The 14008-nt window shown below is 35.6% G+C and overlaps 1 protein-coding gene and 1 pseudogene across 4 annotated transcripts in view; one reads left to right on the forward strand and one right to left on the reverse strand.

The window, feature by feature from the left end:
• Positions 1-14008, forward strand: part of CEP112 (centrosomal protein 112) — a 336631-nt gene that overhangs the window by 58060 nt on the left and 264563 nt on the right. For all 4 annotated transcript variants that reach the window (XM_088802335.1, XM_088802333.1, XM_088802332.1 and 1 more), the window contains 4 exons: positions 579-665; positions 4756-4855; positions 7728-7846; positions 13482-13625. In XM_088802335.1, the coding sequence (XP_088658461.1) occupies positions 579-665; positions 4756-4855; positions 7728-7846; positions 13482-13625 (450 nt within the window). The remainder of the gene's footprint in view (positions 1-578; positions 666-4755; positions 4856-7727; positions 7847-13481; positions 13626-14008) is intronic.
• On the reverse strand, positions 3048-3933 carry LOC148756577 (heterogeneous nuclear ribonucleoprotein A1-like; annotated as a pseudogene).

Consider the following 14008-nt stretch of genomic DNA (forward strand, 5'->3'; position numbering starts at 1 on the left):
AGGATAGAAGTTATTTCAATGCTCAAAAGGAGACAGTCACTACCTTGAGGGAGTTGGGGGTCTATGACTCCAGGACAGAGAACTGGAAAATCTGTTAAGAGAGATGGCATTTATCAGTAATATGCCATATTTATAGATATTCATTCTCAAACTATCACATAGGTTAAAAGAGTATTTTTAAAGAACCATATAGATGTGCGAAAAGAAAAAAGTAAGAAGGTTGAATAGAGACTTACTCAAATAGAAAATATAAACAAATGCTAAAATACTGAGTAGATTTAGCAAAATAGCACTTTACAATGACTTTTTTGCGGGGGCTGGGATAATTGATAAATTTGCATTTAGTACTATCAGTTTTACCTATCAAGTGAAATTTATTTGGAAGATTTTTATCTTGGAAGTAATCAAAGAACGTAACCAACATATTGGTATATATATGTGATTTCTAGGCCTTTGGCTATAGAGTAAAAGGGGAAAATGATAGTCTGTTTTGTATAGTGAATCATTTTAATTTAATTATGTATTTTTGTCAAAGGGAAAAGTAAATTATTAACACCTTTAAAATATTTTCCTTCCAGTTGGACATGAAAACAAAAGTGATAGAAGCTAAATGTCACGAAGAGAAGCTTAAACTTCAACAGAAACACGATGCTGATGTGCAGAAGGTAGGATATATACCATTTATTCTTTTATTAATGTTGCGTACTTGAAAAAGTCTAGGTCTTGTTATACATGTTATTTGCGAAATTATTATAGTCTATGTTATAATAGTGATTCCCTAAGTTAATATCCCAGCAAAAGTTGATCTTTAAACTTTATTTGCTAAACATACATGTTTATGTAAATCCTTACAGTTTACATTACCTTTTAGTTCTTCATCTATTCTTTGAAGGATGACCTGATAGTCTTTTATCTGTTATCTTTCATAAAAGCTGAAATAAGATGGCAACTATAAATACTAGAGTTTGTTTTGGCCTTATATTTTTTCCATTTTCTGACGATTAAAATTTTTCTTTTTTTTTTTTTTAAAAGAACTCTTGGACTTAGTTCTGTTTGGTGTAGACTGCATGCTACCACTGACAACGTAGGCTTTTTAAATTATCTCATTGATATTTATGCTTTCCAATGTTTCAGCCGGTATTTTTCAATAAAATTAAGTTTTCTTCTTAATGGGCACAACAGAAATCATCATTTGTGGTTATTCTACATGGAATTAATACTATATTTTAGTAATGATTTAAGAAAATTAGGTAATTTTCTTAAATCATTACTACATGATTTAGGAAAAATATATATATTATACTTATATAAAATAAATATATTATATATTTCTTAATGATTTAGGAAATATATATATATATATATATATATATATATATATATATATATAATATACATCCGTAAACTTAACATTTATTGTTTCAAAATTAAGCTGATAATTCTGCTTCACAAGACTAAGTGACACGAATGGAGGCAGGGAGTTGAGGCCACAGCATCACGTATCTGAGCTTTCTTAAATATTAAAATATATTAATATTTAGTCAGGTGCATATTTGGCTCATCTTCTTTCAAAGCAACGAGAAGGATACCACTGATTGAAAATTAGAATGAGAAAAAATATTTAATCCTTTTCTTTCTCTTTTCCTCTTTCCCATTCAAATTTTAAAGGCACATATTACTTTCTGCTCTTATTGGAATTTTACCTTAGTTTAAATTGGTTAGATAAAAACAGTTCTCTATCATAAATATGTTAGAGATTCAGTAATAAAATTTCAATATAACATATGTCCAAATGAAATAGAATCTATTGATGTATAAGATAAATGAATATAAAAGTATATTTGGAAAAATCATGGTAATAGGTTTTGAAATAGGCTTCTTGATTTGTCTGTTACAAAGATCTATTCTAGGAAAAACATTTAATAATGAAATCCTTTCCAGGAATTTTTCTTCTTAAATAAATTCTGCATGAAAAAATGAGGCAATGCAACTAGTTTGAAATGCCAGGTAAAATATAAATAAAATATTTGACCTTATGTCATATTTGGAAAGTATACAGTGGTACCTCGGTTTTTGAACATAATCCGTTCTGGAAGACTGTTTGAGTTCTGAAACGTTCGAAAACCGAGGCATAGTTTCCCCATAGCAAGTAATGCAAGATGGATTAATCCGTTCCAGACCTTTAAAATCAACCCCTAAAACTGCAAATGTAGCATGAATTTTACTATCTTACGATACCATAGATCCATAAAATTTACGGTGTTCATAAACTGAAATGTTCATCAATGGAGACGTTCGAAAACCGAGGTACCACTGTGTTCATCATTTTGTTGTTTGTGTGGCATTTTCTATGTGTCAGGAATTGGGGAGGACAAAATTCAGCGTTTTATCAATTTGTCTGTATTAGTTTCCTTTTTTTTCTTTCTTATGGGTGTTAGGATCAAACTAACTCCCTTTCCTATTTACCAATCGTTCTTACAGGTGGGACTAAAACAATGAAAAATAAAGTAAAATGCTGATAATAAAAGCACTAAGAAATAGTTTAACTAGACACTGGTGAATAATTTTTTTAGCTGACTTTGGGTGTATAAGAAATACACCTCAACCGTAAGAAAAGTGGCTATTCCTACTCTTATCTCAATTTGGTTTTCTTTTTTTCTACTTGGTTAGCACATTTTTTTCGGTTTGCTAACTTTCCTACATTTTGGTTATTTCTCTAGTTTTTCGTTTGTTTGTTTTTGAGTGTAGATGTATTTAGAGTATATAATGATCATGGTTAAATTTTATTAAATGATTAATTTGAAAACTTCTGACACAATATAAATATTTTTTTAAAAAGACACATTTATTCAGTGTCATGATCAGATAATATTTAGCAATCAACAGTAGGGGTGCAAAAAAAAAACACACCAAAAAACCTACATTAAGACCCTTTGTTGGAATGCTTTACACTTTCCACAGAACAGAAACTAAAATAACCTGTTATACAATTACAGTCACAAATACAGTCCTCGAGTTTTTTGCCCATACATCTGTGTATTGTCTAAAACATGTCTTCTTTGTAGCAGCTAGGCCCTGCCACCACTGTGCTTGGCTGAACTCACAAATCTGTTGCAACCTGTAGCTTCCCTGTCACTTCTCTGGCTCTCCTCTCGTGCTAAGCTTTGTTTCCTGGCAGTAATTAATACCTTCTGCAGCTGCCAGAGCTACTGCTGCTGCTGGAATCGCCATAGCCACCTTGGTTTTGTGGTTTGGCAAAGTATTGGCCTCTACCGCCATAGGGACCAGAGCTTCTGCCTCCTAAGTTTCCTTCTTTCGGGGTCCAAAATTTGAAGATTGATTGTTGTAATTGCCAAAATTGTTGTAACTTCCACCACCTCCAAAATTGCTCCATCATTACCAAATCCATTATCGCCGTCTGTACTGTCACCATACCCTCCCCCATCACGCCTGCCACCAAAGCCACCTTGACCACTAAAGTTTCCTCCATGACCAAAGTTGTCGTTCCCACCAAAACCACCTCCTTGACCCCCACCGAAGTTTCCAGAACCACTTCGACCTCTTTGGCTGGATGAAGCACTAGCCATCTCTTGCATAGACAGGGCTTTCCTTACGTCACAGTCATGGCCATTCACACGATGGTATTTCTGAATGACAATCTTGTCTACAGGATCATGGTCATCAAAGCAAAGCCTTCCTTCTTGCTACCACCTCGGTCAGTCATGATTTCAATCACTTCAGTTTTCCCACACTGTTCAGAATAATCTCTTAGGTGATGTTCTTCAGTGTCATCTTTAATACCATCAACCAAAATCTTTTTCACAGTTAAGTGGGCAGCAGGCTTTGAGAATCTTCTCTCGAGACAGCCCTCTTTGGTCCCACAGCTCTTCTACCCATCTTCTGTGGCCTTGCCTTCATGGCTGCACCCACCCACTTCACAGTAGCACTCGTGACAAACCCAAAGCCTCTGGAGTGTGGTGTTTGGATCTCTCCTCACCACAGTCTTTGAGGTTCCCCGTTGCTCAGAATGGCTCCTCAGATTCTCATCGGTTGTTTCAAAGCTCAGACCTCCAATGCGGAGCTTCTGCTGCTGTTTGGGCTCTTTCGCAGACTCTGACTTAGACATAACCACTGCAGGAGGGGAGACTGTAACAGTGCTCACTCGGCAGCATCCACTGACAGGAAGAAAGCTGACACAGTATAAATTCATGATGTAAAATATTCATGCAACTTTGACATATTGTGAAATGATTTTTCTGATTCACAGTAGCAGAGCTAGATATAAAAGAAGCTTATTACATCTCATCTTCCCATGTATCTGGGAATTCTTGTTATTGTGCATGAAAATAATGGAAGGACACTAGTGGGAGGATTCAGAGATATGCTCATCTGAAGATGTTCTATTCCAGTGGGGAGGTGAATTGTACTGTCCCAACATGTCAAATTTTGATGACTTCTCTCTGCTACTTTATGACAGTTTAATCTCTGAGTTATATTTTAGAGAATCACCTAATTTATTATTTATAGTCTCCTTAGAGATTGATACATGAAAATCCAAAGCAGATAATGTATCTCTTTCAGTAATCAATTATTCTAGCATATTTACTATTTTCTCAATGCACTAAAATATAATTTTTACATCTTTTATGGGATTAGCTGAGCTGGACTTGCAAAAAATACTGTGGTTATTTAAAAATTATGAGTTCTATATGTAAAACAACATAGTATACTAAACGATTTTAAATTCATTTGCAGATTTTAGAAAGAAAGAATAATGAAATAGAAGAATTGAAAACTTTATACAAAAAGAAACAAAACGAAACGGAGGAGACTATTAGAAAACTTGAAATGAAAGGTGATGTTATATTGTTACATAAATCTTTTAATAATTTTTCCATTTTATTTTAGTGGTTATATAAAGTAAAATTTTCTTTCTGACCTTTTGTAGTGTGAGATGGGAATGTTTATGTGGGTTTCCATCAGTGGATGTGTTTCTGTGCGCTTTTATATGAATGGGGAAAAACTGTGTGTGTGTGTGTGTGTGTGTGTGTGTGTGTGTGGTGGCGGCGGTGGCAGCAGTGGTGTTTGGTTTGGTTAAGGAGTTAGAAGAGTCTGTCACTGTTATTCTCTCTTCTTAACTCCGCCTCCTTATTGGGCTGCCATGGGTCAGTCATAGAGTTAGAATTTACTGGCTTTCACAAAGAAGTCTAGGGAAATTACTTCTTGTGATCTAATAAAATTCATTATATTATCTACTTTATGCCGGATAGTATATGCTAGTATTGTGGTTGACAGAAATACAGTGTATTTAAATGTACTTTTTAAATACATTTAAAAAGTATTCCCCACTTACACTTTTATTAAAAAGGAAAAGAAAGCATATGATCAAGTGTTAAATTGACTATGATTGTAGGCCAAAATATCTAAATGCAACAGGCAGCCATTAGAGGGTATTGAAAACGTTTTTGGAGAAAAGAACTTTTAAAAGTTTTTAGATACTACAATAGGAATACTCATATTGGTAAGTTTGGGGAAGGATGCTGCAAAACCATTTAGCTAGAGTAGATATCCTTTACATTAAAAGATATTAAAAAAGATAAGTGACTGAGTATGACTTAAGCATGACTGTGAAATTCAGATTTAGATGTTTCAAGTTTATCCCGTAGATGCTGGAAAGTCAGATTTTTGAGAGGTGAGTTTTAGGACCTCAAGTTTCAAGAGTAGCCTTGTAACTAATGGTGGGTGTGCCATCATGGTGAGGCCAATTCCCGGTCTGTTGTAACAGTCAGAGGTAGAGTAGCGTGGGAGAGAACATCCCCCTCACTAGGAAACACAGGCTCAAATCCCAGCCCTGCTAGTCAGTGTCTGCCATATGATGTCAGGAAGTCTCTGTGCCTTGGATTACTCATGATAAAATGGTGAGGATGGAATAAATAATACATAAAGTCCCTTCCAACTCAAAGAGTTCATGTTTCCATGCTTCTGTAATTTTACATGTAAGATGATAAGGACCCAGGATATCTGAATGATGGCAGTGGGAGTGGTGAGAATGGAACTGAAGAAGACATTTTGAAGGATTTGGTGAATGATAAGATCTCGGCGACGAGTGAGAGGAAAGGGGAGAGAAGGTTTTCATTTAGGGGTTTCCCCATAGACCTTACAGGCTCGCTCACAAGTCACCCGGCCTTGGTGTATCTGAGGAAATGGTAATGCTCTTGAAACTCAGGATGCCAGTTACATATATAAATTAACTAATGAAATCGCTATTTTTAGGTTTATTTCCAGTCTTAAATGTTGGTTAGAAATTTGATCCGATTCTTTCTCCAAATATCAGTGGCTACAAAAATATTTTAAATTTATTTCTAGGTTTTTGTTTCTTATCCTGATTTAAGCCAGGCAATTTAAATATGCTAAAGGTTTTAAAATAGTATTTCTTAAGGTTTTTTGAGTTGCAAACAGATCTTAGTTTAATTTTGGAATTGTTGAAGTAAAATGTTACAAAGACTCATATTAGGTTAACTTGGATTCTTCTCCTTTTCCCCTCTTTTGTTTCATAGTTGAGATATAAGAGTGAAAGAAATTTCTATGTAAATGTTTATGAAAAATATGCTATCTTTTTTGAGGTATAATTGACAGCCATGTTAGTTTCGGATGTACAACACAGTGATTCAATACTTGTATATATTGTGAAATGATCACCACAATAAGGCCAGTTAACATCTATCACCATACATAGCTATAGAATTAAATTTTGCTACCTTGTAGTAAGTGAATAAGAACATATTCAGTAAGCTAAAAAAATTATTACATTCGAGCAAACATACAACTAGATTTATTTTACCATCTGGATGACATGAATATATTAAACAAATTTTCACTTAAATCAGTGACAGTTTAAGCATTTAAAAAAAGGTGGAAATGTAAAAAAGTGATTTATGAGGGAAATATTTCATATAATTTAAAGCATGTTTTGTTTTAGTAACATAAACCTTGGCAATGATTTTAAAGTACGTAGGATCAATGATATGTTGAAATGATAGGTTCCTTTATCTATTTGTTCAGTATATATCTTTTTGAGCACTTTCCTGTGTGGCACTGTTATGCTCTGTAGATACAAAGTTGAAATATCTTTCTCCTCAGGAAATAGGCAAGTAAGCCATTATAACACATAACGTAATAAGTGCCTTAATGGAGAAATATATGAGGATCCTTAGGAATACAGAAGAGTTTCTTTCTGCCCCTATAAGAGGAGGAATCTGATTGGTGAATGGCTCATAAAGCAGGTGACACTTGAATTGAGACTAAGAATGAGTAGGGATTTTCAACAGGGGAGGGAAGGGCACTCAGGTAGATTAATGATCATATGTATGCTGTAACATAAGAAAGAATACGGCCTCAGGAATCTGCAGGTAGGTTGGTGTGCTTACAAGTTACAAATATGACACTGGCAAAGATAAGGCCAGAAAGCAGCTGGATCACGAGGATCTATTTTCTATGTTAGAAGTTTTAAAATTGTCTAGGGCGTGAGTAATGGTGGATTCAACCACGGCTGTGGTGGTAGAAATGGAGAAAAAGAGGAAAGAATAAGGTATTTTAGAAGAGAGAATTGAGAAGACTTGGTGAAGAATGGAATGATCTCCTCACTGGTACTCTATGTATTTTTTATCTTCAGACTCTTATGTGGTAGCTAGAATTGGTTTAACTGTGTTTTTCATAATTTTTGACAGTTCAGACCCTTATACGTGACTGTCAAGTTATCAGAGAGACTAAAGAAAACCAGATTGCAGAGCTGAAAAAGATATGCGAACAAAGTGCAGAATCTCTGAATAATGATTGGGAAAAAAAGGTAGGCTACATAAAATAAAACAGTAATAAAAAATATAAAGGTTTATGCTTCTAAGTAACATGGTAATTATAAAAATAATGAATGTTTACAGAATATACAGAAAAGTATGAACAAAGAAAATAAAGTAACTTGTAATTCCAGACCAACTACCTAGAAATAGCTATTATTCATGTTTTGGTATATTTTCTTCTATAAGCATAATTTAGGTTTATAAAATAGCTTGCATTTAGGAAATTTACTTTTGACTAATATTTAAATTCAATTAGTGTTCTGAATTTTTTTTTTTTTTGTCACAGCCAATAGATTTTTTTTTTTCACATACAAGTCCTAAGCCAATAGATTTTTAAGCAAAGTATGTGGGGAAATAACAGTAGGATAATTTTTAGAAATTGAACTTTTAAAATTTTGGAGTTAGGCCATTAGATCATTTCTTTCCTGAAATTTCAGAAAATACAGTATTTATAGTATAACCTTGTTTTTGACATAAACAAAATAAGTAGTGGATGGGTTATCCTTGGAGGAGCATTTAATTTAATTAAGAAAGATATTTTCTTATAATTTAATAGCGCCAAGAGTCATGTAATAAAAATACTCATTACGCAGGAGTCTCACATAGTCACATAGTACTTTCACTTAGGAGCCCTTAGCCATTAGTTCAAATTACAATATGTATTTCAAAGAAATATGTTATTTCTTTTGAAGTAATGTATCATAAAGATCTTCACTTAACTCATACTGATATTCTTTCAATTAGTCTGGGTTTGAAATATTTTACTGAAAGTTACAAATGCCTTCCCAAGCAGACACTGTTGGTCCGAAATGTGTTGGTGATGACAGCTTCAGGACCAGTCTGGGAAGGTCCCTGCAGACATATTAAGATGGGTAAAGTTAGCTCTTTTCTAGTTTTATTTTGTTATTTGATGTGGTTTTTCTCTTTCTCACATTTGATTTTATATTTTCTAGAAATTTGGCTGTTTTGGGTGCTTGCTGCAGGTATATTGTGTACACAGCAGGCCCCCTTCCTGTCTTTGTCTGAATTCCCTAGTTCTTCATTTCCCAGTTTAAGTTGTCAAGTATCTGAATAGAAAGGTCTTCTGCCTTCTGCCATGTACAGGGGTACATTTTATTCTTTTAGCTGCACTAGTAAATCTTTCTTAGAGTTTTCTTACAGTTACACAATAATTAGTGGGTGTGAAAACACTGCAAGCATGATTGAAGTTCGTTTTTGTGAAGTACAATTGCATGGAAATTTTGGCAGAAATGAAAACCAGGTGTAAATAGGATAGGTATCAAAAATTAATAAGCAGATGATAGATTTACTTCGTGATGTATGCAGTCATTCCTTCAAAAATTATTAGATATGTATACGGACAGTTTGACATGGTGGTGTGTGTGTGTGTGTGTGTGTGTGTGTGTGTGTGTGTACTCCCTAGTAGAAATTTCCATCCTACATAGCTCACTTTAAGTCCCAGTTATTCGACTACCTATTTAAGAGCTCTCCTTGATCTAAATTTCATCATTCTTCCTAAACTCCATCTTTTTTCTTTGTTGCTGAAACAGTCACATCCTAAGGTTATTCCCTTTTTCCCGTCTTCCCTGTGGTATTGCCATCTACCCAGCTGCTCACTCTTCTCTTGTGCTCACATCCTACATTTAATCACTTGCCAAGTTCTGTTTGTTCTATTTGTCTTTAATTCATTTGAATTTCCAGAGACTCTCGCCTCTTGCCTAGTTGTGCTGGATCTGGACTCTGCCCCTCTTGGGTCCATGCCCCACACTGACGATCTGTCCAAAGCACACATCTGGTTTACCTCACCACTGTGTTTAAATCGCCGCAGTGGTTCCCGATTGCCCTGAGGGTTTACAAGCCTCCTCATGATTAAGACTGGTAATCTTGCAAGCTTCACCTTTTGTCCCAATGCTACTCCCTTTCTTAATACTTTTGTACTAGCTGTCCAAAACTTTTCCCAGCTATCTGATGACTATACCATGCTGTTGCTAATCTGAGGGAGTTTTTAAAAAATTGAGTTATGATTCATACACCATAAAATCCACCCTCTTAAAGTGTACGATTCAGTGGTTTTCAGTATATCCACAAAGTTGTAGAGCCATCACCACTATATAATTTCTGTCACCCCAGAAAGAAACCTTGTATCCATTAGCAATCACTTAGCATTTCCCCTTCCTCCAGCCTCTTGCAACCGCTGGATCCACTTTCTGTCTCTCTAGTTTTGCCTATAGAATCATGCAGTATATGGCATTTTGTGACTGACTTCTTTCACTAACTATGAAGTTGTTAAGTTTCACCCGTGTTTTAGCCTGAATCAATAGTTCAATCAGTATTATGGCCGAATGATATTTCATTGTATGGATACATTTTGTTTATCCATTCCTCAGTTGATGGACATTTGAGTTGATTCCACTTTTTGGATATCATGAATAATGTAGTGATGAAAATTTCTGTACAAGGTTTTGTGTGGACATATTTTTTTATTTCTCTAGGCTATTTTATAGGAGAAAACACTGTGTGTTTTCCTTTACTCACACACTCATTAGTACTTCTGACATCTGATGTGTGGGTTTTGCACACATCAAGCAATTCTCTTTGACACAAGCTGGATGTCCTATAATTCAATTAAATTTTAACATTATGTATTTACCTAGACTCAGTGTCAGATCCCACAGATTAAGGGCTCCATCTCATGAAACTGCCCCCACATCAGATGCCAATTGAAAGTCACAGTACTTCTGTCCAAGTGGCTATAAATAGTAGTTCCCATGAACCCCTCCTTGGGTTCTATGGTTTGCTGGAATTGCTCACAGAATTTAGGGCAACACTGACTGATGTTCACCACTTTATTATAAAGGGTGTAATAAAAGACACAGATGAAAAGGTACACAGATCAAGCGATGTAGGAAGGGGCACAGAGCTTCCATGCCGTCTCCTGGCACACCACTCTCCCAGCACCTCCATATGTTCACCAGCCCAGAAGCTCTCCAAGCCCCGTATTTTTGTGATTTCAATAAGGTTCCATTACATAGGCATGATCTATCATAAACTTAATCTTCAGCCCCTCACCTCTCCCAGAGAATGAGCGATGGGGCTGAAAGTTTCAAGCTTCTAATCCTGGCTGGTCTTTCTGGCGACCAGCCCTCATCCAGGAACTCACCAACAGTTGCTTCATTAGAACAAAAGACACTCCTGTCACCCAGGAAATTCCAAGGGATTTGGGAGTCCTGTGTCAGAAACCAGGGTCAAAGACCAAATATTAGAACAAAATATGCTCGTAGTGCTCCTATCACCTAGGAAATTATGAGGGTTTTAGTAGCTCTGTGCCAGGAATTGGGCAGAGAACCACACATACATGGTTTATTATTTCACAGGTATATGCCTAGGAGTGGGGTTTCTGAGTTAAATGGTAATTCTGTGTTTATCATTTCAAGGAACTGCCCGACTGTTTTCCAAAGTGGCTGCACCATTAATTCTTACAATACTTTTATAATACTTTTCCTTCTATTTGGACCGATTCCTAGTTCCTCTTGGGCTCCTCTGGCATGAGGCAACTACCTGGTCCCAAGTCGAAGCTAAAGACCAATATGGAGGCTACTGGGAAGGCCTTTTGCATTCCCTGTATCCGTCACCAAACCCTGGCTAAAAAAATCTCTGTGGGACTTTATAGAGCCCCTCATTATCAGGGCCATGATAGCCTTCATATAACTTCATAAACCCTAGCAACATTTGTGCTTTATAGCAATCTTAAGAATATTTGCTGCAAGAACAGTTTATCCCTCTGAAATGCTTGCTCTTTAAAGCCTCCCCAGACCAAGACCATTAATGTCTACCATGCACCTGGGACATGCTAGGTATTAATACAATTTGTTGGATGAATATATAAATATTGTCATCTCCAGTCAGATTATTAGACTAGACACACCTGTATAATCCTCAAATGAATCAGCCAAGTTATAGTATACTTGGTTTGGCCAGTGTCATTTTTACCCTTGTAGTCTCAACTGTAAATTCCCAGGATGAGTTTTAAATGACTCAGACTTCCTTAGAGACACCCCTCCAACATCAACAGTCACTTTATAAAGCAATTGTGGGGTACACCTGAGAAACCACTAAGTATTCATGGACTACTAAATACAGTAGGTCTTTGCCATTCAGTAGGCATAGGTCAAAGGACCTTTGGGAGAACACAAACATGAAGAAACCACTGCAACACAAATATAACCACAAAATTCTACCTGACATATTTAGATCCCTTTAGCAGAGTTACTATGCATGTCAGTTGACAGCTATGAAGCAGCACTGAAAAGTAGGTGCTCTGGGCTTGGCTACATTTATGTACCAGCTAAGTGACTGACTTTTGAATACTAGACATAACACTGGTTTACAATGTGTACTTTGGCAAAAATACAAACACAACATAGCAGGGATTTGGGGGGGACCACATACAAGTACTCAAAACCGCATATGTTACATTTGTGAAACCCAAGGGTCTTCTGTGTAGCTATTACTGAGCCATCCTCACTCTTCCTGTTCTGCTCCACACTAGACGAAAAGTTCTTAGGCCGCTTACAATAATTAGCATAACGATTGCCTGCATTCTGCCTCTAGTTTCCACCACCTCTCAGGGTTTTTCCCTGCACCTTCAGTACCTTCCTAGTCAAATAAGAGTCTATGCATGTCATACGCTTGTTCTCTCTCTCCTGTTCATGAGTGGGAAATCAAATACATCTTCTAGACTGTTTTGGACTCCTGTCCTCCCCATCTATTGAGTGAACCTGGGTTGGATGTACAGATAGGATTTAGACTCAGAATCCCACTCCCCGGCAGATAAGGGAAGGCGTGCTCACAAGGTCGGGAGCACAGATTTGCAACTCCCTCTGGAAGCTGTCCATTGAACCTTGTTTTGTTTTTACCTTAGTTACACAGATAGAGCATAATCTTTAAAAAGAAAGACCTGCATATATGAGGACAAATAGTATACAGTTCTTCTTAGAGAATTCTTTCTGTGTTTGATTTATAAATGACATCTTTTTTTTTAATTATTAAATTTATTGGGGTGACAATTGTTAGTAAAATTACATAGATTTCAGGTGTACAATTCTGTAAAATGACATATTTTATGTCTACTTTTGTGTAGATTATGAGAATGGGTAAAAATACTTGTTGGGGGGTAGGATGAAGGAGAAAGAATTTTTAACATTACTCTTGTTCAAAATTTCATGCAAATAATACGACAATACAGATAGTGAGATAATATTTCTAACCAACAACTATATTATAAAGCTTTTTATTTTCTGATTTCAGGCTAATACTAGTGTTGTTTAGCTGAGACATTGTATTATCTGTCTGATTTATTTACTATTTCTACCCGAGGTGGATAATTTCCTTTAATATTTGTTTACCCATTAACAGTTTTCAATACAGGAAAGTAAAGAAAAAAAATAGTTTCTTAATCATGTTCTTTATACGATATCTTTACTTTGAATGTTTATTTATGAATTTTATATCTTTTATTGTTCAAGTCAGCGTCTAAATAAATATAGGAAAACACTTTTTCTGAATTGCAAAATAGCCTATTTTATAATAGTAATGAAAGAATCAATTCTTGATTTCATTGTGTAGCTCCACAATGCTGTAGCAGAAATGGAAAAGGAAAAGTTTGATCTTCAAAAGCGGCACACTGAAAATATTCAGGAATTGCTGGAGGATACAAATGTACGTCTGAATAAAATGGAAGGTGAATACATGGCACAGACACAGTCCACAGTAAGTCTTTTTCTTTCTTTTCTTGCCATTTTTAGAAGCTACCCTCTCAATCTCCATGTCCCCGTGCTTCTCTGATGTGTGCAGTGCATAAATGTGATGTAGAATTGAAAGAAATCGCTTTACTTCCCACCTGATACAGATTTATATGTGACAATGGACAGTCTCTTGAAGTAGCTGTGGGATTTCACTCTGGACTGTTTGATGCCAATTTTTTTTTTTAACTCCCAGAAGCCTTTACAAATCTTTCTTCTTGTTTTTTCACTGACTTTCAGTCTAGAGATAATTTGTTTTCTTTCTTCCTGTTTGTTTGTTTCATTCTTTTTAATTGAAGACTTGATTGTTTTTCTGAAAATATTTAACACTAGCATGAAGGAAATCAAATG

The sequence above is a fragment of the Rhinolophus sinicus genome, chromosome 12, assembly GCF_057876585.1.
Source record: "Rhinolophus sinicus isolate RSI-liver-muscle chromosome 12, RSI-T2T, whole genome shotgun sequence".
Taxonomy (NCBI): Eukaryota; Metazoa; Chordata; class Mammalia; order Chiroptera; family Rhinolophidae; genus Rhinolophus; species Rhinolophus sinicus.